Source organism: Carcharhinus amblyrhynchos, chromosome 14, assembly GCF_965287045.1.
Source record: "Carcharhinus amblyrhynchos chromosome 14, sCarAmb.v2.hapA, whole genome shotgun sequence".
Lineage (NCBI taxonomy): Eukaryota > Metazoa > Chordata > Chondrichthyes > Carcharhiniformes > Carcharhinidae > Carcharhinus > Carcharhinus amblyrhynchos.
In genome coordinates, this window is record NC_137337.1 from 74,849,678 (window position 1) to 74,871,469 (window position 21,792).

The 21,792-nt window shown below is 41.7% G+C and overlaps 1 protein-coding gene across 3 annotated transcripts in view; it reads left to right on the forward strand.

The window, feature by feature from the left end:
* zfyve26 (zinc finger, FYVE domain containing 26) overlaps positions 1–21,792 on the forward strand; it is a 77,882-nt gene that overhangs the window by 3,524 nt on the left and 52,566 nt on the right. For all 3 annotated transcript variants that reach the window (XM_080203132.1, XM_080203134.1, XM_080203133.1), the window contains 12 exons: positions 2,997–3,075; positions 3,194–3,283; positions 4,090–4,645; positions 6,354–6,484; positions 10,099–10,260; positions 11,170–11,258; positions 12,452–12,615; positions 15,821–16,012; positions 17,143–17,844; positions 19,019–19,111; positions 19,386–19,451; positions 21,457–21,611. In XM_080203132.1, the coding sequence (XP_080059258.1) occupies positions 2,997–3,075; positions 3,194–3,283; positions 4,090–4,645; positions 6,354–6,484; positions 10,099–10,260; positions 11,170–11,258; positions 12,452–12,615; positions 15,821–16,012; positions 17,143–17,844; positions 19,019–19,111; positions 19,386–19,451; positions 21,457–21,611 (2,479 nt within the window). The remainder of the gene's footprint in view (positions 1–2,996; positions 3,076–3,193; positions 3,284–4,089; positions 4,646–6,353; positions 6,485–10,098; positions 10,261–11,169; positions 11,259–12,451; positions 12,616–15,820; positions 16,013–17,142; positions 17,845–19,018; positions 19,112–19,385; positions 19,452–21,456; positions 21,612–21,792) is intronic.

Genomic DNA, 21,792 nt, shown 5'->3' on the forward strand with positions numbered 1-21,792 from the left:
ATTTAGCAGGTAAATGTGTAAGGATATGGGGCTAGCATCTGGGTTGGATGTAATTGGTGCAGACTCAATAGTCCGGATGGCCTTTTTCTGCACTGTAGGGATTCTATTCTATAAATGCATCTGTGCCTTATGCTTCAACCATCTCACTTGGTAGTGAGTTCCACATTCTCATCACTCAATCAGAACTAAAGAACTTTGCCTCAGTCGTGTCCTGTGGTGAAACATTCTGAACTTTAACAATATTCTGTGTAGCAAGATTTCTCGAGCTTTTTCCTCACTTTTGGTTGTAATCTTAAATTGATCATGCTGATCATTGACTCTCCAAGCAGAATTTTAAACCCTTTTCTTCATAGCCTTCATTGCGTAGTGATAAGGGATCCTAGTACCTCAAGTCTCCCTTCATAAACTTAATTTCCCATCTTTGATATTATTCTTGGGCTCTACACTGTGTACTTTATATGGTCTTAGTGTCCTTTTTTATAATGGGATTCCCAAACCTATGCACAGTCCTCTAAGAGTGGCCTTATCCATGTCCAATATAAAGTCATTATTCTTTATTATTGTACCTCATGGCCCTATTTTTAAAACAGGGAATTCTACTGGCCTTTCGTTTTTGGATCTATGTGCTTGAACTGTACTTCAGAGAGATTTTTTAACCCCATAGTCTTTTATCCACTTCCAGTGCCTTTCCATTGGCATATGCATCTGTTGCTTGAACAAAGTGCTGCAGATGCAAGAAATCTAAAGCAGAAACTGCTAGACGAGCTTAGTGGGCCAGGTGGATTTGACAGAAAGAACAGCAGCATTGATGTTTTTGCCCAGACCCAAAATGTCAGCTGCCATTCCAGTTTTGTGTTCCTCTTAAGATCCAACCTCTTGCCATCGAAATTACACATCAGCTGCCTGCCCATTTCTTGAACGAGTTGATTGTTTTCTGAAATTCTTTGCAGTACTAGCTGTGTGAAAGCTGTGGCCTTCACAGCCAACACTTCTAAAATCCTTGTGTAAAGTTTAAAATTTATTTATTAGTGTCATGAATAGGCTTACATTAACACTGCAATGAAAATCCCCTAGCCGCCATACTCCAGTGTCTATTCATATATACTGAGGGAAAATTTAGAATGTCAGTGCACCTAACCAGCACGTTTTCGGACTGTGGGAGGAAACTGGAGCCCCCGGAGGAAACCCACACAGACAGGGGGAGACTGTGCAGACTCCACACAGACAGTGACCCAAGCTGGGAATCGAATCTGGGTCCCTGGTTCTGTGAGGAAGTAGTGCTAATTGCTGTGAGGAAGCAGTACTAATCGCTGTGCCACCGTGCTGCCGAACTTCCTTTGCTGTGCCATCTATTTCTTGTACTTGAAAAAGGGCTCTGTGAGTATGCTTTCACTTCCCTCTGGCACTAGGCTATTGACATCATGTGTCTTTTGGGATTCTAAACTATAGTCTGTTTTGGTTGATTATTGTAAAGCGGCACTCCATTTATATATTTATATAGCTCTATCTTGATCTGCTTGACCATTGCACAAGATTATAACTTGTATAAATTCAAAAGGAACTGAAAGTATGATTAACTGATAGAAGACTCTCCTTCAGTCATAATGTCTTCAACTTTTTGCATACAGATTAACACATGCGTATCAAAATCTCGTATGAAGGACTTTTAGGATGTGGGTTGTCTGTTCTTAGGTTCTGTGTGATAATCTGCTTTTCCCTCCTCAAATATGTTTTTCCCCCCATTCTTCCTAAAGTTATTGATTTGTTGCCACATATCCAGATCGGTATCTGGTAGCTCGACCAGGGGGTTACCTCTGATCTTGGTAGGATTTTGGTTGTAGGGGTGTCAGAGATCATGTGTAATACTGTCCTCAGTCAGTATCATGGACACGCCCAGTGGTTGGGTAGGAGGGTCACTGAACCATGGTCAGAATACTGGTTGATGTTTTTCCTCCCAAATCCATGGGTGTTGTGGCCCATTTGATTGCCTAGTTCAGCCAGCCTTGGGTTCTTCCTGATCATTATGGAGTAATTATTCACTGGATAAGTTTACACATAACTAGAGATTTAAAAATGCCTTTATGTGAGCTGCTCTATGACTGGTTTCACCAGTCTTTGGGATGTTAAATAAACTGTAACCGCTTCAGTCCAGAATGCTTTGGACTAAATACGGAGTTTAGAAGAATGAGAGGTGATCTTATTGAAATTTAAGAACCTGAGGGGAGTTGACAGGGTAGATACTGGGAGGATGTTTCCATTTGTAGTAGAGACCAGAACTAGAGGACGCAGTTTAAAAATAAGAAGTCTCCCTTTTAAGTCTCCGATGGGAAGAAATGTTTCCTCTCAGAGGATCGTTAGCGTGTAGATGTCTCTTACTTGGAGAGCAGTGGAGTGAATTTATTTAAGGCAGAGTTAGACTGATTTTTGAAAGACAGGAGTCGGGGTTTGCGGGGGGGGGGGAGGTGCGTTGGTGGCGTAGACAGTAACATAGAGCTGAGACCATAATCAGATAACCCATCATCTTATTGAATGGTGGAGCAGGCTCGAGGGGCCAAAGGCAAACTGTGCTCCCAATCCTGTATTCTAGATTATTTCTGGATTTTGGAATTTTCTGGATTATAGAATGACATTAGAATGCCTAATTGCAAGTGTGTGAACTAGGAAACACTGGAGATATAAATATTTACCTGAAGTATTAAATATTATAAATCACAATAAGTTTCTTACTTATCCAAATAATTTACATTCTATGTTTCTGCTTCCAAAATACTACACTAAAAAATGCCATGAATTGTTTGGGTCTGCTCAAAGAATTTTGGTACAACTGGTGGTTCTGCATAATAGATCTCCAGACTGGAGAGGTTGCTGCGTTCTTCAAAACTGATTTGAAGAAAATGTTTCAAATGTGACAAATCCCATAGTTCAAAAATTGTAAGCAGTTTTAATTTTTCATCAAGTTTTAAAATTTTGATTTCTGACTGGCTGGTTGTATGCAGGTGGGAGTCGGTTTCTAGTCCCCATCGACTTGCCTGGCTGTGGCTACTGGAGCTGGAACGTTGGTGGTCACACGATCAGGTAAATGGACACTTCATGCATTCAGTGATTCTGTGGTTGATCTCAGTCAAGTTTTATATTAATTTCGAGATGTTTTGTTCTTTGATTCTGAGATGGCCATTAATTTCTTTTGCACCAGATATCGCTCCCACCATTTGTCAAAAGCGAGATTGAATTCTTTCTGCTCCTGGAAGAGCTGCAACCACACATCTCACAAGCCATCATAAAGGTGATGTGTATTTTATTTAAATAATTTCAGTGACTTATTAAACTGATCTCTTAATTGAGACTACTATTATTACTGAAATGTGTGGTGAATTTAATATTCTATTATGTTGCTGTGCAATTTTAAAAATCAAGTGGCAGTGTTATTTCCCCAGGATGGCACTGTGGTTAGCACTGCTGACTCAATGCCAGAGATCAGGATTCAATTCCCAAATGGGTGACTGTGTGGACTTTGCATGTTCTCCCTGTGTCTGCCTGAAGTTTCTTCCTGGTGCTCTGGTTTCTTCCTGCATTCTAAAGATGCGTGGGTTAGGTTGATTAGCCACGCTAAATTGACCCTTCAGGGAGATTAGCAGGATACGTACATAGGGTTATGAGGAAGGGCCTGAATGGGATTGTCTCTGGTGCAGGCTCGATGGGCCAAGTGGTCTCCTTCTGCACTGAAGGGATTCTGTGATAAATTTGACATATTGACGTGTTGACCTTCTAGTAATATTCCTGCGTTCATGTGTGATTTGGATAGTTATACCAAAACTGGGTACAGTAAGAAGCCTCACAACATCAGGTTAAAATCCAACTGGTTTATTTGGAATCACGAGCTTTCAGAGCGCTGCTCCTTCATCAGGTGATCACCTTCTTCACCTGCTGAAGGAGCAGAGCTCCAAAAGTTCATGATTCCAAATAAACCAGTTGGATTTTAACCTGTTGTTGTGAGACTTCTTACTGTATCCACCCCAGTCCAATGCTAGCATCTCCACATCAGAACTGGATAGTATGTGATGCTAATGGTATATTTTATTCTCTGTACAGGAACTTCACAATATATTTTTAAACTGTCATAATCCTGATCTGGCCGTTGAGAAGCAAGAGGAATTCAGCACCTATAAGCTCAGTCCTGAGGCATTTTCTTCTTTGTGGAACCTTTTATCCAGCAGCCCTCAGCTTGTGCAGGCTGTGGTTGCTTGCTTATTGGTAGAAAACAGCAACAACTCTACTGTGGAATACAACCACAGGCTACAGAAACTACTGGTTGACTTTTTGCGGGATGCTCTACATTCGCTGAAGGAAGCTCGCCAGGGAAAGGCTAGGAATGGATCTGCCATTGATGTGCAGGAGTGGACCAAGAACCATATCTACTCTGTTGTTTCTGTGCTCACTTTTGATATGGAAAGGCAGGCCTCTGAAATCCGACAGTTGTGTGAGGAACTGTACGAAGCTTGCTGTGCCACAGAATACGGACTGAATGAGGAGCGTTTACTTGGCTTTATGCTTAGAAAATCAAACCAAACACTGATCAGTTTGTACAGCACTGTATCCATTGAGAAGAATAAAGAGAAGCTAGTAGCACAAATCTCACCTGAAAGAGGTAATCAGTTTTGTGTCCTTCCTTCAGATGCCCCACTCGCATTGTGTAGAATCCCTACAGTGCAGTAGAAGGCCATTCAACCCATTGAGTCTGCACTGACTACAATCCCATTCAGGCCCAATCCTGAAATCCCACATATTTACCCTGCTAATCCCCTGACACTAGGGTCAATTTAGCATGGCCAATCCACCTAGCCCTCACATCTTTGGACTGTGGGAGGAAACTGGAGCACCTGGAGGAAACCCACGCAGACACAAGGAGAACGTGCAAACTCCACACATTGACCTGAGGCTGAAATTGAACCCTGACCCTTGGGCTGTGAAGCAGCAGTGCTAATCACTGTGCCACCATGCCACAGAACTTTAGGAAATAAATTTATTTTGGTTTAGTTTAATCCTTGGAATCACAGAGTCATCTCAAGCTAATAATTTACAAATACTTGTATAGTTTTTATTTTCCAGTTATTTCCATCCTTTAACCACTCCTTCAACACATACATTCCTTGCGAATGAGCTGATAGACTGTTGAGGTATGACATCAAGCTGTATCAGTGTGCACACAGCCAATGGTAAGGCATGGAACGTTTTCTGATTCATTTCAAACTTCTCTCCAGTCTGGTGCCAATATTAACACACAGAGTGGCACAGTGGTTACCTCTGCTACCTCACAGCACCAGAGAGCTGGGTTCGATTCCCAGCTTGGGTCAATGTCGGTGTGGAGTTTGCATATTCTACCCGTGTCAGCGTGGGTTTCTTCTGGATGCTCCGATTTCCTCCCACAGTCCAAAGATGTGTGGGTTAGGTGGATTGGCCATGCTAAATTGCCCCTTGTTGTCGGGAGAAATGGAGTTATAGGGATAAGGCCTGGGTGGGATTGTGGTTGGTGTAGACCCGGTGGGCTGAATGGCATCCTCTACACTGTAGGATTCTATTGCCACAGACTAAGATTGACTAAATCATCATGGGTTAAGGATGAAATAGCCCCGCGAACCCTTCCCAATATGGCAGCTGCTCCACACATTGTCTTTATTTGTTACCATCATTATCCAACATACAGAGCATTTCTGCCATTTAGTGTTTCCTTGTCAGTAGAATGGTGGATTTGTGGACTGAGTCATTGCCATTTGTAAACTCAGTCTTTCTGTTTTAGGCTTGTGCTGTACCTGCAGAAGCAGAAGACTCTGCCAAGTATAACAGAAAGATAATAATTTACATTTGTGGCAATGAGGACCTCCACAAGAAGAAGTGAATTGTATCTTTTGGGTTAAAAATTAGTTGCTGGATTCCAGTTTCTATTGTCTTGAGCTCGCAGATAATCTGGGATAATCCTCCTGGTTCACATGTTGCTGTATTTTTCTGGCCAAATGTCAGATTAGTCAGATATGCAGTACCCAATGAGCAGCATTATTTGAAATGTAGTTTGGTTCCAGGGGTTGAAGCATTTTAAATTATTGGCACTACTAGACAGGTTCATCCAGGTCCCCAGTTTAGAAGGATGGCCTTTAACTTTCTCCTTGCTAGATGCACATCTACCAGGACAGGCTTGGCAGTGGTCCTTGAACTTCTGTACCATGTTGCTGCTTACACCTTGGATGCTCCTCCCGAGCTTGTTACTAGAATGTAGTTCAAAGCAGCAATGTTGTTGTGTTTGAGAGTTGGAATGCACTATTTGACTATTTGTTTTATTTTGTTTCCTTATTTTTTTTCAGTTTCTCTTGGACTGTCAGAGGCTGAAAAGGTTACACTAGCATTATTCACAGACTCAGACAAACCTGCTACCTGGAAGGAAGCTTATTTCTACAGCACAAGCACCAGTAAGCACTTTCTGGAGCAGGTTCTGGTATGTATTAGGATTGAGGGAGCAGGAAATGTTGATTTTGTGTCTTGAGTAAATAGTCAACAATGAATATGGGACAAAGTTTATATCGAGAAATGTACACCAAAATATCTATTGTTTCCAAATTTCATGTATTGATCCAAATGGGTCTTTTCAAACTTCTATATCCCACAATGATTTAATTTGATTTATTTTTGGAACAAAAAATCCAGAACTCTGAACTAAGTGTTATGTTAGTGTTCTTAATCAGATGACCACACACATTGTGGAAACAGGCTTGGAAGGAAAATGATGATTTTGGCCCTATGGTTCCCAAGGTTCTCAGCTATTGGGGTTTTCCTTGTGCCTTTTGTGGATCTATTGCTGTCTAATTGTTAGATATTCACTGCTCTGATTAGCCAGCAACTTCATTATCATTGTATTATGCAGTCAACTACCAGGATGGGAGAAGGTGAACGAGGACCATGGTCTCTTTTATCAAGCATTCCAATCTGCAAATACTAGTCCCAGGTGTTGCCTATGGCTGTTGAGTCATGTCCTTAGATCACTTTGATGTTTCGTTGTATACAAAGTGTAAAATGACAGATCGGTGTAGCCTAGCCACACCTGTGGTAGTGTGCTCTGACATGCAGCAGCTCATCAGACTGAAAGACTCTCTTGCAGATTAAAATCTATAAAATCTCAGTAATATCAGAAGCGATCCTGTAATGTTCTAAGCTGGAATCACTTGGCTTCATTATTGGTGACCAGCTTCTGTGTGTTACGTGTGCTTGGCTTCTAATACAGGAAACACTTGTTTTTGTTTCATATGCAAAGTCTGCAGCCAACTGATTTCTGTTGGCGGAAGGCAAACCTTCAGTATAATTTGCCTTTCTTCAGTTCCAAAGCAGAGTCATATTGGACTCAAAATGTTAACTTTCCTTCTGTCTCCACAGATGCTGCCAGACCTAAGTTTTTCAGCATTTTTTTGTTTTATTTCAGCTTTCAAGCGTTCACGGCACTTTGTTTCAATTTATGTGTAGGTTGTCTTTTTTTAAGCTGTTTAAACCATCAGTCTTCCAAAATATTTTCTGCTGTTATCATTTGCTTGCTTTAGAATGCAGATGTTTCTTGAGATTCACGCTGATGTGGTTGCTGTACTATTCAGTCAATTATAGTATTATATGAATAAGTAATCTGCATTTTTTTCTGTTTGGCTTTATAACTAATTTACCTCATGCAATTTTAGTGAATTAATAACATTAGAAAGTATGGACAGCTGATATAATTGACATTGGCCATTGTAAGAGAAGTGAGAGTGACTGCCCTTGACACTTGAATGTGTGGTATCAAGGAGGCCTAGCAAAACTGGAGTCAGAGAATCAAGAGGGAAAGTCTTCACTGGCTAAAGTCATAATTAGCACAAAGGAAGATGGTTGAGGTTGTTGGAGGTCAATCATCTCTTTCCTGGGACATCACTGCAGGAATTGCTTAGGTTGGCATCTGAGGCTCAACCATCTTCAGCTTCATCATCAATAACTTTCTCTCTGCCATAAGGTTGGAAGTGGGGAGATTTTCTGATGATTGCGCAATGTTCAGCTGCATTCACAACTCCTTTGACATAGAAGCAATCCATGTTCATATGCAGCAAGGCTTGGACAGTATTCAGGTTTGGCTGATAAGTGGCAAGTAGCATTTGTGCCAGGCAATGACTCTCTCCAATGAGAGATAATCTGACCAACTCTGATATTAATTCCACCTACGAGTTATTGTTGACCAGAAATAGAATTGGGCCAGCCATATAAACACTGTCCACAAAAGCAAGGCTGAGGCTGGCAATTCTGTGGCAAGTAACTTGCCTCTCTGCTCCCGAAAATCTGTCCACCACCTGCACGGCACAAGTCAGGAATGTGATGGAATACTTTCCATGTGCTTGGATGAGTGCAGCTCCAACAACAAACTCTGTCAGCAAAACGAAGGAGATTGTTATCGACTTCAGGAAGTGTAAAGGAGATCATGTCCCTGTCTACATCAATGGGGATGAAGTAAAAAGGGTTGAGAGCTTCAAGTTTTTAGGTGTCCAGATCACCAACAACCTGTCCTGGTCCCCCAGTGCCAACACTATAGTTAAAGCCCACCAACACCTCTACTTTCTCAGAAGATTAAGGAAATTTGGCATGTCAGCCATGACTCTCATCAATTTTTACAAGTGCACCATAGAAAGCATTCTTTCTGGTTGTATCACAACTTAGTATGGCTCCTGCTCTGCTCAGGAGTGCAAGGAGCTACAAAAGGTTGTGAATGTAGCCCAATCATCATGCAAGCCAGCCACCCATCCTTTGATTCTGTTTACACTTCCCGTTGCCTCGGCAAAGCAGCCAGCGTAATTAAGGACCCGGTTCAGCCTGGACGTTCTCTCTTCCACCGGGAAAAAAAAGTACGAAAGTCTGAGATCACGTACCAACTGACCGAAGAACAGCTTCTTCCCTGCTGCTGTCAGGCTTTTGAATGGACTTACCTCGCATTAAGTTGATCTTTCTCTACACCCTAGCTATGACTGTAACACTACATTCTGCACTCTTTCGTTTTCTTCTCTATGAATGGTATGTTTTGCCTGTATAGTGCGCAATAAACAATACTTTTCACTGTAAATACATATGAAAATAAATCAAATCAAACAACATTCAAGAAACTTGACAATGGTACAGCACTGACATTATGACAAAGTAGCCTATATGTTCGACATCTCATCCACCACCTTCAACATTCACTCACTCCAAAACCGACCCATAGTGGAAGCAGTGTGACCATCTACTAGAAGCATTGTAGCAACTCACCAAGGCTCCTTTGACAGGGCCTTCCAAGCTTACGACTTCTACTACCTAGAAGGACAAGAGCAACTGTTGCATGAAAGCACCCCACCTGAAAGATCCCCTCGAAGCCACATGTCATCTTGACTTGGAACTATGTCGCCCTTCCTTCATTGTCACTGGGCCCAATCCTGGAACTCCATCTCTAACAGTGCTGTGGATATAACTAATGTAATTACACCATATGGACTGCAGCAGTTCAAGAAGGTGACTCACCACCATCTTCCGAAGAGCAATCAGGATGGACAACAAATGCTGGCCTAGCCTGTGACTTCATGAAAAAAGTCAAACATTGACCTGGAACTGAGAGCGTCTGTCCATAAAATTAAAACTGCATGAAAAATAAGCGAGTAAATTATGATTGACTCCAGCTGAATTAAGTTAGAGTATTATAACATTATCTAGTTACTGATTCTTTAATGTTCACCCTACTGTACTTTACCTGAGAGAGCTTCATACTGGTAGTAAGTGTTTGAAGTGAATGTGTTATTTTCATTATCTCTCAAGGGGTACAGTACTGCTTTGTAATTATTGCTGATCTCACTAATTTGGCAATGGTGCAGTATCAGCATCCCTATGCCCCTGCCACCCACTCCTCAAATACCTCTCCTAGAAAATTAAAAGAGCACCACTTGGAGAGCAGTTGTCTTAACATTGCAATTGAACATTTTTTCATTTAACACTGGCTTTTAAATTAAAATTATGTTATTTTGTGATCATATAGAGGTTGAACGCTGCTCATTTTTCTCTCTTTTTTAACTTTGGTAGATTACTGCCCTACAGTTAGTAAAGCGGGAGGATTACAGCACATTAAGCAAATTGATAAAGACATTTAAACCCCTTTCATGCCTTGTGGTGTTGCTGGGATGGACTTTCTGTCAAAGTCTGGAATCGACTCAGACTCTGCTACACGTGCTTCATGAAAACAAGGTATAAATGATGTTGATTGTAGCAAAATACTTCAGTTGCACAGGCACTGTGAACCTATGGTTAATGGCAATAGCATAAATGGTTCAGAAATATTACCTTGTGACGTAAACATGATCACCCATACAGCTAGTTTCACTTGACTTTATAGTAAGGATAATAAAATTAAGGCTATATAAATGATCTAACAATGCCAAATTCTCAGCAGATTTTACTTTCTTGAACTAAATTCATTTCTGCATTGCCTACATTGAAACATGCCTGACTGAGTTATTCAGTCACCTGCATTCTACTTCCTTTTGTTTATTGACTTTGACTGTCAGATGCAGCTGTTTTGGGAGAATAGAGCCAACATTTTAATGCCCTTCAAGAATCATCCAAACTCAACATTTGTTCTATACTCTTTCTGCAGGTGCTGTCGGATCTGCTGAGATTTTCCACCTTTTTTTGCTTTTTGTTTCAGATTCCAGCATCTGTAGTATTTTGCCTTTATCAGGTTATTTGATTATTTGTTGCATTGCAGTTTGTGGGGCTTTGCTGTGCATAAATTAGGTGCCATGTTTCCTTGTGTTACAACACTGACTTTACTTCATTGGCTGTAATGTACATTGAGGTCATGAAGGGTGCCCTTTACGTACAAGTTCATTATTTTTCTTTCCTCTACATCTAGTTTTATTAGATTGTACCGAGTTCTTTGAGCTGACTCTGTGAGCTAAAAAAATCCACCTTATATCAGTGAAAGTTAGAGCAGAAGGATTTACAAATTCCATCCTCAAAGTCCTAACCGCTCTTGTGATTTAACTGGTCAAAATGTTGCAGCCTTTTTCTTACTGATTTGCTTACAAAGGCTTTATGGTACAGCTTTATAAATAAGTAGCACTGTTCATTTACCTTTTGGTGTTCCTTCCCCAGGAGTTATGTTGTGATGCTGTACTCCAAGAGTTCTGTGGCGGGTTATCTTCTCACATTGAGGTTCTTGAATGGTGTTTGAAATGGAACAGGTAATGACATTGCGATCGTTTTCCAGTCCTTGTTTCACACCATTGTCATCTGTTACAATCTCCAGCTTTGCATCATTGAAATAATTCTTGTCATGTTGCAGATAGATTAACATAAATAAATATTTACGATAAATCCTCTCAGTCCCATGTTTAATTCATAGTCCTTGTTGAGTTAGCAAGAACGCTACTTGTAGTTTTGACATCTTAGGGCTAGGTACTGTACTGTGGGAAATGGAATTGCTTAGGATTCCTGTTATCCTCTACTGAAAAATGCAGCTGAGAGGAAGTTTAGATATGGGCTGGATTTTTTTTGGTGGGGCCTGTGCAAAGGATGCCCTGAGAGAGAAAATATATGTCCTAGGCCAAGAGAGGGGATTAAGGGTTATGGGGAGAGGGCGGGAAAGTGGAACTGAGCCAAGACAGATCAGCCATGATCTTATTGAATGGCGGGGCAGGCTCGAAGGGCTGGATGGTTTACTCCTGCTCCTATTTCTTATGTTCTTATTTCCTCCCCCTGTTTGTACCTCAGAATTGCAATTGCACTTCTACGTGCATTGTATGTTCTTGATTTGCATATTTTAATGAGGCCCCTCCCACCTGCTTTGGGGGGGACCACCTGGCCAGCATTCGTCAAGGACCCCAAAATGGTGGTAGAGGGGGTTTCAAAATAGAACCTTAAAAACTGACTTGCATTTATATAGTGCCTTTTGTGACCACATACATTTCAATGTACTTTAAAGCCACTGGTATGCGGCAGCTACTTTGCACACAGCAAGCACTGACAAAAGTGATGTGTCTTGTTTAGTGATGTTGATTGAGGGATAAATATTAGCTGGGACATGGGGTGCTCCTCTGCTCTTCAAAAAAATTTTGGGATCTTTAAAATTCATCTAAGAGGGCAGAAAGGACCAATGTTTTATACCTCATCCAAAAAATGGTACCTCTGACAGTGCCACTTGAGTGTCGGGTTTGATTTTTTGTTTTTACTCAGCAGTCCTGGAGTGAGACTTGAACCCAGAATCTTTTGATTCACGCAGAGCGCTACCAACTGAGCCATGACTTGTACCTCACTGCAGCAATCCAATTTTAGCGCTCAGATGAAATGTTGACATTGGCCCACTTGTTAACAAATTAAGATACATGCTCTGATTTCTGTTTCTGTTCCTGTTCTTTTTTTTAAATAAATCCCTTAGAAACAGCATTCCTGAGAAGGATTTTGTTCGGCATTTGCACAGTCTGGACTGCCATTCTGCTTTGTATAGCCTGCATCACCTTACCAACCTGCCAGCGCTGAAAGTGGAAGATGTCATTGACCTCCTTCAGAAGCAACCTGCTAATGGCAAGGGTGATGACAATTGTTAGTTTCCGTTAGTTATTTTGAACTGTTAGTAGGCTTTCCCATGACATTAACCTAAAATACAATGTGGTGTGTGAATCTTATATCAGAGAGGTAAGAGTAGGAGTTTAAAAACAGGGAGGTTATGTTGCAGCTGTATAAGGTGCTGGTGAGGCCATACCTGGAGTACTGTGTACTTTTTGGTCTCCATACTTGAGAAAGGATATACTGGCACTTAGGTGGGGGAAGAGGAGATTCATTAGGTTGATTCCAGAGTTCAGAGGGTTGGCTTATGAGGGGAGACTGAGTAGACTGGGACTGTACTCATTGGAATTCAGAAGAATGAGGTGAGATCTTAGGAACATATAAGATATGAAGGGAAGTTGTTTCCACTGGCAGGTGAAACTAGATCTAGGGGCCTGGCCTTAGAAGAAGGGGGAGCAGATTTAGGACTGAGTTGAGGAGGAACTTCTTTACCTGAAAGGTTGTGAAATCTGAAATTCTCTGCTCACTGAAGCAGCTGAGGCTGCCTCATTGAATGTTTTTAAGGCAGTCTCATTGAATGTTTTTAAGGCAGCCTCATTGAATGTTTTTAAGGCAGCCTCATTGAATGTTTTTAAGGCAGCCTCATTGAATGTTTTTAAGGCAAGGATAGATAAATTTTTGAACAAATTAAAAGTTTAATTCCTTTAAACCCTAAAGGAATTGAGAGTTATGGCGAGCAGGTGGGTAAGTGGAGCTGAGTCCACAAAAAGATCAGCTATAGAATCATAGAATCAGAAAAACTACAGCACAAACAGGCCCTTCGGCCCACAAGACCTTAGCACTACCTAGTAGGCTTACCTATAACCCTCAATCCTATTAAGTCCCGTGTACTCATCCAGAAGTCTCTTAAAATACCCAAACGAATTTGCCTCCACCACCACCGATGGCAGCTGATTCCACTCACCCACCACCCTCTGAGTGAAAAACCTACTCCCCAGCACCTTAAACCTGTGTCCTCTTGTGGCAGCCATTTCAGTCCTGGGGAAAAGCCTCTGAAAGTCTACCTGATCAATACCTCTCATCATCTTATACACCTCCATCAGGTCCCCTCTCATCCTTCATCTCTCTAAGGAGAAAAGATCGAGTTCTCACAACCTATCCTCATAAGGCATGCCACCCAATCCAGGTAACATTCTTGTAAATCTCCTCTGCTCCCTTTCAGTGGCTTCCGCATCCTTCCTGTAATGAAGCGACCAGAACTGAGCACAGTTCTCAAAGTGGGGTCTGACCAGGGTCTTATACAGCTGCAGCATTATCTCCCGACTCCTAAACTCAGTTCCTCGATTGATGAAGGCCAGTACACCATTCGCCTTCTTAACCACATCCTCTAGCTGCGAAGCTGATTTGAGAGTCCTATGAACCTGGACCCCAAGATCCTTCTGATCTTCCACACTAGAGTCTTACCCTTAATATTATATTCCTTCATCCTATTTGACCTGCCAAAATATACCTCTACACATTTATCTGGGTTGAAGTCCATCTGCCACTTCTCCGCCCAGTCTTGCATCCAATCTGTGTCATGTTGCAACTTCTGACATCCCTCCAAACTATCCAACATCCCTCCGACTTTCGTGTCATCAGCAAACTTACCAGCCTATCCCTCCACTTCCTTATCAGATCATTTATAAAAATCACAAACAGCAAGGGTCCCAGAACTGATCCCTGGGGCACTCCACTGGTGACTGACCTCCATGCTGAAAAAGACCCATCTACAACCACTCTGCCTTCTGCGGGCAAGCCAGTTCTGGATCCACAAAGCAATGTCCCCTTGGATCTCATGCCCCCTCACTTTCTCAATAAGCCTTGCATGGGGGACCTTATCGAATGCCTTGCTGAAGTCCATATAAACCACATCCACTGCTCTTCCTTCGTCAATGTGTTTAGTTACATTTTCAAAAAACTCAACCAGGCTCGTAAGACACGACCTGCCTTTAACAAAGCCATGCTGACTGCTTTTGATCATACTATACTTCTCTAAATGTTCATAAATCCTGTCTCTCAGGATCTTTTCCATCAACTTACCAACCACTGAAGTTAGACTCACTGGTCGATAATTTCCTGGGCTGTCTCTATTCCCTTTCTTGAATATAGGAACCACATCTGCAATCCTCCGGAACCTCTCCCGTCTCCATCGATGATGCAAAGATCATCGCCAGAGGCTCTGCAATATCTTCCCTTGCCTCCCACAGTAACCTGGGGTACATCCCATCCGGTCCTGGCGACTTATCTATCTTGATGCTATTCAAAAACTCCAACATGTCCTCTTTCTTAATGTCCACACACTCAAGCTTTTCATCCATGATCTTATTGAGTGGTGGAGGAGGCTCGAGGGGCCAAATGGCCTACTCCTGCTCCAGTTCTTATGTTCTTATGAGAGATTGCAGATAATAAACCGAACAGCATTGTTGTTAGTTTATCTGGGTAAAATATTATTGTATTTTTGTGAAACAGTTGAATCCAGTTTCTAGTGAATCATAATTTCTTGCCGTAGTTTGATATGGTCAGTAATTTTGTTCTTTAGTCTTTGTATTTTATGAATTCTCATTTGGACAGGCAGAGTGCAATGTCTTGCTTTGTCGATCACCAATATACAAATATGACAGCATGAAAAACTGCGATCTCTTCATAACATCTTAAAATTCCAGAACTTTGTAATTAGAGACATACTTTCCAATCTACCAGTACTTTGTTGCTATCTTGGGACACCAGTATACACTTTAAAATTGGTTTTAAAATATCATCACAGTTCTTGAGGCTGCTCTCCCCTTACAGTGCTGACTGGTGGTGATTTAACCTGAGGTCAGCACACCTTGGGCTAGGGACAAAATTGAGAAAATGGGGCCTTATTGAATAACCTCAGCTGATATTGGAATTGAACCCACACTGTTAGTGTCACACTGCATCACGAATCTTCTATCCGGCCAACTAAGCTAACCAGCATAAATTATCTATATATAATTGGTATAGCTATGAAGCTTTATGTAAAAGGATTTTAGGTTTGTTCTGTGTGGGAACTTGTGTGTTATAGAAACAAGACATTAGCCTTTTCTGGTGAAAGTTCGGAGTGATTTGATTTGGTCATTGTTATTTATTCAATATGCTTTAAATGCCAAAATTTCATCACATGCAAAATGTAGAAAAAATTTCTGCTTCCTTTGCGTTCATTCATTCTGTTCCATAGGTGCAAGATCTCTGACCATGATTCGGAAGCGAAATGTGATACTGTACCAAGCATTGTGTGCCATCAAGTATGCCATATATGCACTCTGTATAAATGCACATCAGCCATCATTGTGTAAGGACTGTCCATATTGGTCTTTGGATGCAGCTGTTAAAGACGTTTCATTTGAAAATGATCAGTTATATAGTCAAGGTAAACGAAGTGCCATTCTTCAGCGAGCAATTATTTATTGTACCTTCCCTTTTCCATTCATGTAGGGTTTTAAAAAATGTCTGGGTGGATTTAAATGATTTAATTGCTTTTAATTTTTCTGAGTATTGCGTTAAACATCTCCATTAAACAACATAATCCCTTAGGCTGTGTTGATGATGCACTGTCTACACTTTCTAAATGACGACAGTTATTCAATTCAAAGTATTTTAATACTGAAATTGAAGTGTAACCATCCTTCAATTCAATGTCATTTAGCTGAAAAAATACATCTTAGCAGATTTGAAGCAAGTTGAATTTCCTTTTTTTTGGATGATGGAATTTTCTTTTGCATTCTAGCTACTTAAACAATGAAATTAATTTTTAGGAATCGGAAGAATGACTTCTGAGACAGCAGAAACTCTCAGCTCCCTCACTAGGATGGTGCAGTGGTTAGCACTGCCACCTCACAGCTCCAGGGACCCGGGTTCGATTCCTGACTTGGATCACTGTACGGAGACTGCACATTCCTCTCCGTGTCTGCGTGGGTTTCCTCCCACATTCTGAAAGATGTGCTGGTTAGGTGCATTGACCCGAACAGGCGCCAGAATGTAGTGACTAGGGGAATTCCACAATAACTTCATTGCAGTATTAATGCAAGCCTTACTTGTGACTAATAAATAAATACCCCCAGTCCACTCCAGTATGTTTTTTTTTATTTGAAGTCATGACTTGTGGTGGGGTTTGGTTCATCAGCACAACAGCCAATTGATAACTAAGTGACTATCCTTGAATAAGCTAGACTGAGGTCACTGGAAAACAAACAGGGAACACAAGTGATTTATAGTCTGCCCTTTCTTGTTACCCTCTGAAGGGGCCACACAGTCTCTTGTATGACTTGTGCAGCGACCCATCCTGAGATTAGCTGATACAGCAGAAATGAAGCCTTAAACATGGGACCTTCTTTTCCTTGTGACTGATTTCTGCAGGAAATGCCATAGTGACTATCTGAGCGACCAGAATAGCTTGAGCTGGATTCCTTCTACGTTACAAAATGTTGACAATCTTTTATCAGCAGCTGCGAATGAATACGGTTTTTGGAAATAACGCATTAACTTTGTTTACTTGAACAGGTTGTTCTCCAGTTTTCAAGTTGTATTTATCCAGGTGCCAGAAGCTTCTGCACGTGATCCCCGCTCCTTTCCGATTAGAGGTGTTGGAGGATATCTTCTCATTATTATTCTTGTCCTACAATGACCTCTATGGGAATAAAACAGATCATGAAGGACAATTTGCCCTTGAAGAAGAGGGAGACACTGAACAAATCCAGCCAAGAGTGGGCTTTGACAGTATTGTAGAACACTTGGAATCCACAGTAGATGTTGTGGATAATGATATTGTGCATCGTGAGCACTTGAGCACTGGGTTAGATGAGAAGGTAGCACAAAACAGCTCAGGAGTCCTTCATAATGGCTGCATGCAGAAGCCCAGGATGACAACCTTTATGCCCGGATCTGCAGAAAATAATCCGACAGAACAGTTGGAGTATCTCAATCTGAGGCATTTTACCATGAACACAAACAATGGGAATGACTTTTTAGTGAATGCATTGACGATGAACATATTTCTGGAGATGATAAAGGATCAGCTGGAGGCAATGAAATGCCATATTCCTTGGACGCCTGGGAATGTGCCGAAAGAAGATGTGCAGCTTGTGGAATGCCTGAATTGTTCAGTTAGTGCAGACTCTTTCAGCAGCCGATTAAACCAGCTTTCCAGATTCATCTGTGAAGCCCAATGGAGGTACAAAGTAGTAACAAGCAATAAAACGACTGGTAAGACTTCTGTCAATATTGAATATCTATGGCAAACACCCAAAATTGGCCTGAGTTGTACTCTAGGTGAAATGTTTTTCCACTTTATTGTTCCCCATTCTTTTCCATGACTAGTGTAATAGTATTAATATCGTAGAAGCAAACTTGTTCCCCTCTTCTCCAGAACCCATTATCTCATGGTAAAGTATGATTCCAAAGAAACATGGGAGCCTGCCAATATCCTTTCAGCTATGAAATCATGGGTGGAAGATCTAAGTTATGATCACTATCCCTCAGATGCTTTACTTGTCCCATTTCATTCCCTGAAAGTAGATTCAGCACAGCATCCTTCCCCTGCTGGGCTAGACTCTGGTTCACTAAGTTATCTGATAAACATTTTGGGAATTCCTTTACGCTGTTATCATTCCAATCTATCTAAGGATATGTGTGATGGCAATGATTTAAGATGATAATTGGAAAATTGTCTACATATTTTAACACAAGGTGGTAACTCAGGAGTAAGAAAACTCATGAATGTCAAAGGAATGAAAACACATTTTTATTGGACATGGGGATGGAGGGGGAAGGGTAGGCAGGAGAGTCCTAAACTCAATGGCTGGAATTTTACTGGCACGCTCGTCCAAGGCTTGTAAGATAGCACCCGAGGCCAACGGAGAATGCCATTCTGCAAGCCTCGTGCCAGTAAAATCAGGGCCAGTGTCCAGTTTGGGCTTAAATAGTTTCTCAGTCACAGAAACATTATAGCCTGATTATTAGCATGGAGAACTCTGGTCTAGGGAGGGCGAAAGGAGATCAGCCAGGACTTCAGCCCCTAATTGCTATATAATAAATTGCTAGAAGTGAGCATGTGTGGATGTCACTTGAAGACTTGGTTGAGCTTAGATCTTATACCAATGATTTCATAGCCTAAAAGGATATTGGCAGTCTCCCAAGTTTCTTTGGAACCATACATAATCACGAGTTAATGGATTCTGGAGAAGAAGGGAACAATATGGTTTCTTGTTTTTGTGATATTGATAAATTACTTGTTTCATAGGCTTTAATCTCTGGTTCCTGGACTGAGATACATCTGGGACTGTTTATAATGTTAAAAGTGCTATCTAAATGCAAGTTGATATTGCTGCCACTCTGTCATGAGTTATATATGATCAGCAGTGTTTTTTTTTGTTTGTAGAAGGTGACTTGCCTTGCTTCACTAAAAAACACCCACCCCGGTCAAAGCACTCCACACTGAAGAGAAGAAGCAGAGTACGAAGAAACAGGATGGGTAAAAAATGCTATATTCCCCTCCTTCAATTGTTTTCTTCCCCCTCTTGCTTTTTTCTCTCACTTTTGTTCCTCTTCTTGAAGTTGAATGTAATGCTGCCCCTTCACTTCTACAGTAAACTGTCCTCACACACTCCTGATACCCCACGTTTGTCTGTTCCTTCTTGTTGTTTGCCCAAAAACTCTTGGTCATCTCTGGCCCCTTGTACCAGTGATGTGGCTGGTTCCTATAGTGTTGTTTCTTTCTAACCACAATTTATTTCCTGTCTCAATAGAGCATCGAGCCAGTTCACACTTGACAGTGGAAAGCGTGAGTGGAGATTTAAGTACCAGCACCTCAGGTATGTTAATTGTTACACAAAAGAATTTCAAGAATTGCGTCAGTGAGATTTTATTTTTGTCGTGTTCTTGTGTCAAAGCCAACAAGCCCAACGGTGAAGTTTTACAGAGTTACCAGACTTTAATTTTCTGTATTAAGCAACTGCAGTGCTGTGGGGAAAGGACGCATACACTCATCTGGCTTGGATGTAAACATCCTCCTTTTCACCCAATTAAGTTGGCAACAAACCAGTTGGGTTTGTTGTGTAATTCTTTCTTGTCTCCTGGCATTGAGATGAGGGTGTGTCCTGTGGATTTGCACTGCCAAGTGATGCAATTAATTTGTTGTTTACTATCTCTTTTTTAGCAGGGAGGAATTGAGTATAATTTTAGCAAAGTTTTAAAAAAAATTGGTTACGTATCATGCGCCTTGGTGTCATTGTCCCACCTGCACCCTTCATCCACAAACGAAGGTGGGCGAGCAGCAAATGATCCATTTAGGTGGGGGGTGGTTTGAGAATCATACAATCCCTACAGTATAGAAGGACATTGTTCGGTCCATCAAGCCAGCACTGACAACAAGGGGCCAGAGATGACCTAGGCCCTATCCTTGTCCCTGTAACCTCACGTGTTTACCCTCTTAGTTCTCCTAATGCTAAGGGCAATTTAATATGATCACTCAACTTAACCCACACATCTTTGGATTATGGGAGGAACATCCAGAGGAAACCCACACTGTCATGAGGAAAATGTGCAAATTCCACACAGGCAGTGACCCGAGGCTAGAATTGAACCCAGGTCCCTGACCCTGTGAGGCAGCAGTGCCAACCACTGTGCCATCTTATGTTGCACCTTTGCTGATGTCTGTGAAGGCCAATCCTTGAGAAGCAGATTCTCCACGTAATGTTGGGAATTGTTGTTTTTGGCATTGGCACCTGTTGCCATTGGTCATTGTGGTGAACACCAATCGACAAGGCAGTGTCACCATTTACCTTTGCCGTTAGCTAGGGCCAATAGTCGATGTTTAGGATCCTCATGATGTCTCATTTGCAATCAGCTTTGAAGTGGAGCTGTGGATGTCTGACTTTGGCTGCTTCACCATGTAGAAAGTCCTTGGGTACGTGGCTGTCTTCCATCCTGCGGACATATCTGAGCCAGTGAAGCTGTGTCTGTTTGATGAGTGCCAACAGGCTTAAGAGGTCAGCCTTTGAGAAGACTAGCACATTTCTGATTTTGTGCTGGCAAGATATACCCGCAGACAGCTAAGATGCACATGGCTGAGTATCTTGATAGCTGTAAGTTGTCAAAGTCCCACACATACAAAGTAAGGTGCTGAGAATGCAGGTCTTGTGAAGAATCAGTTTGGTTCTGAAATTCTTGAAGGTTTTGTGAATCAACCAAAGATGATAGCTTTCCCTATGCACGTATCAAATTCTGCATCAAAGGACAGATTGTCTGTCTATCATCATGGGCCTGAGGTAGGAGAAATTGCAGTGGGTGTCATATACTGTGATCAGAAGCAGGGATACAGTAACATGTCAAGAAAACTGCAGTCATTGGACAAGTAGAGTCAAAGAGAACAAGTTAAGGCTTGGGAGAAACAGTCCATGAATGATGGTAGATTTCCATCGAGGTGACTAGCGCAGCCGCATCAGTCTAGAGGAGTTCTCTGATCAGGGCACAATGTTTGATCGAGCATAGAGCTTTCTATCTGACCTAGTGTGTAGGTAACTTGCATATCTGCAAGGGGGGACGCTAAAGTTAGAAGCATGAAGGAGAAGATCCCAGGCAAAGTGAGGTCAGGACACAGCCTTATGTGACACCGTTCTTCACGCTGAAACTATCAAAAGTGTAGCCATCAATGAGTGAATGTAGTCACGGAAAGAGAGGACAAGACTTGGGAGTTTTGGTGGACAGCCAGATTTTCAGAATCTTGTAGAGTCCTGCTCAGCTCTTGGTGTCAGATGCCTTAGTGAGATCTTTGCACATTAGGAGATCAGTTGTGCTCATTGACCTTAATCTTTACAGATAGTGGGAGTGTCGTAAATCTGGCTGTAACAAATGAACAGGGATCTAAGTCTCAGGTTCCCAGGCGGAATCTTCTTCTTCCAATGATGCTGGCTCCACCGGAGTCTCTTCTTGTTTCCTGTATTCTGAGAGGAAACTATGCCCAAGCACGTCAGGTAAGCTGAATTCTGTTTCTCAGGGGATCAAATAACCATAGAATCCCTACAGTGCAAAAGGAGACCATTTGGCCCATTGAGCCTGCACTGACAACAATCCCACCCAGACCCTATCCCCATAACCCCACATATTTACCCTGGTAGTCCCCCTGATGCCAAAGGGCAGTTTTAGCATTGCCAG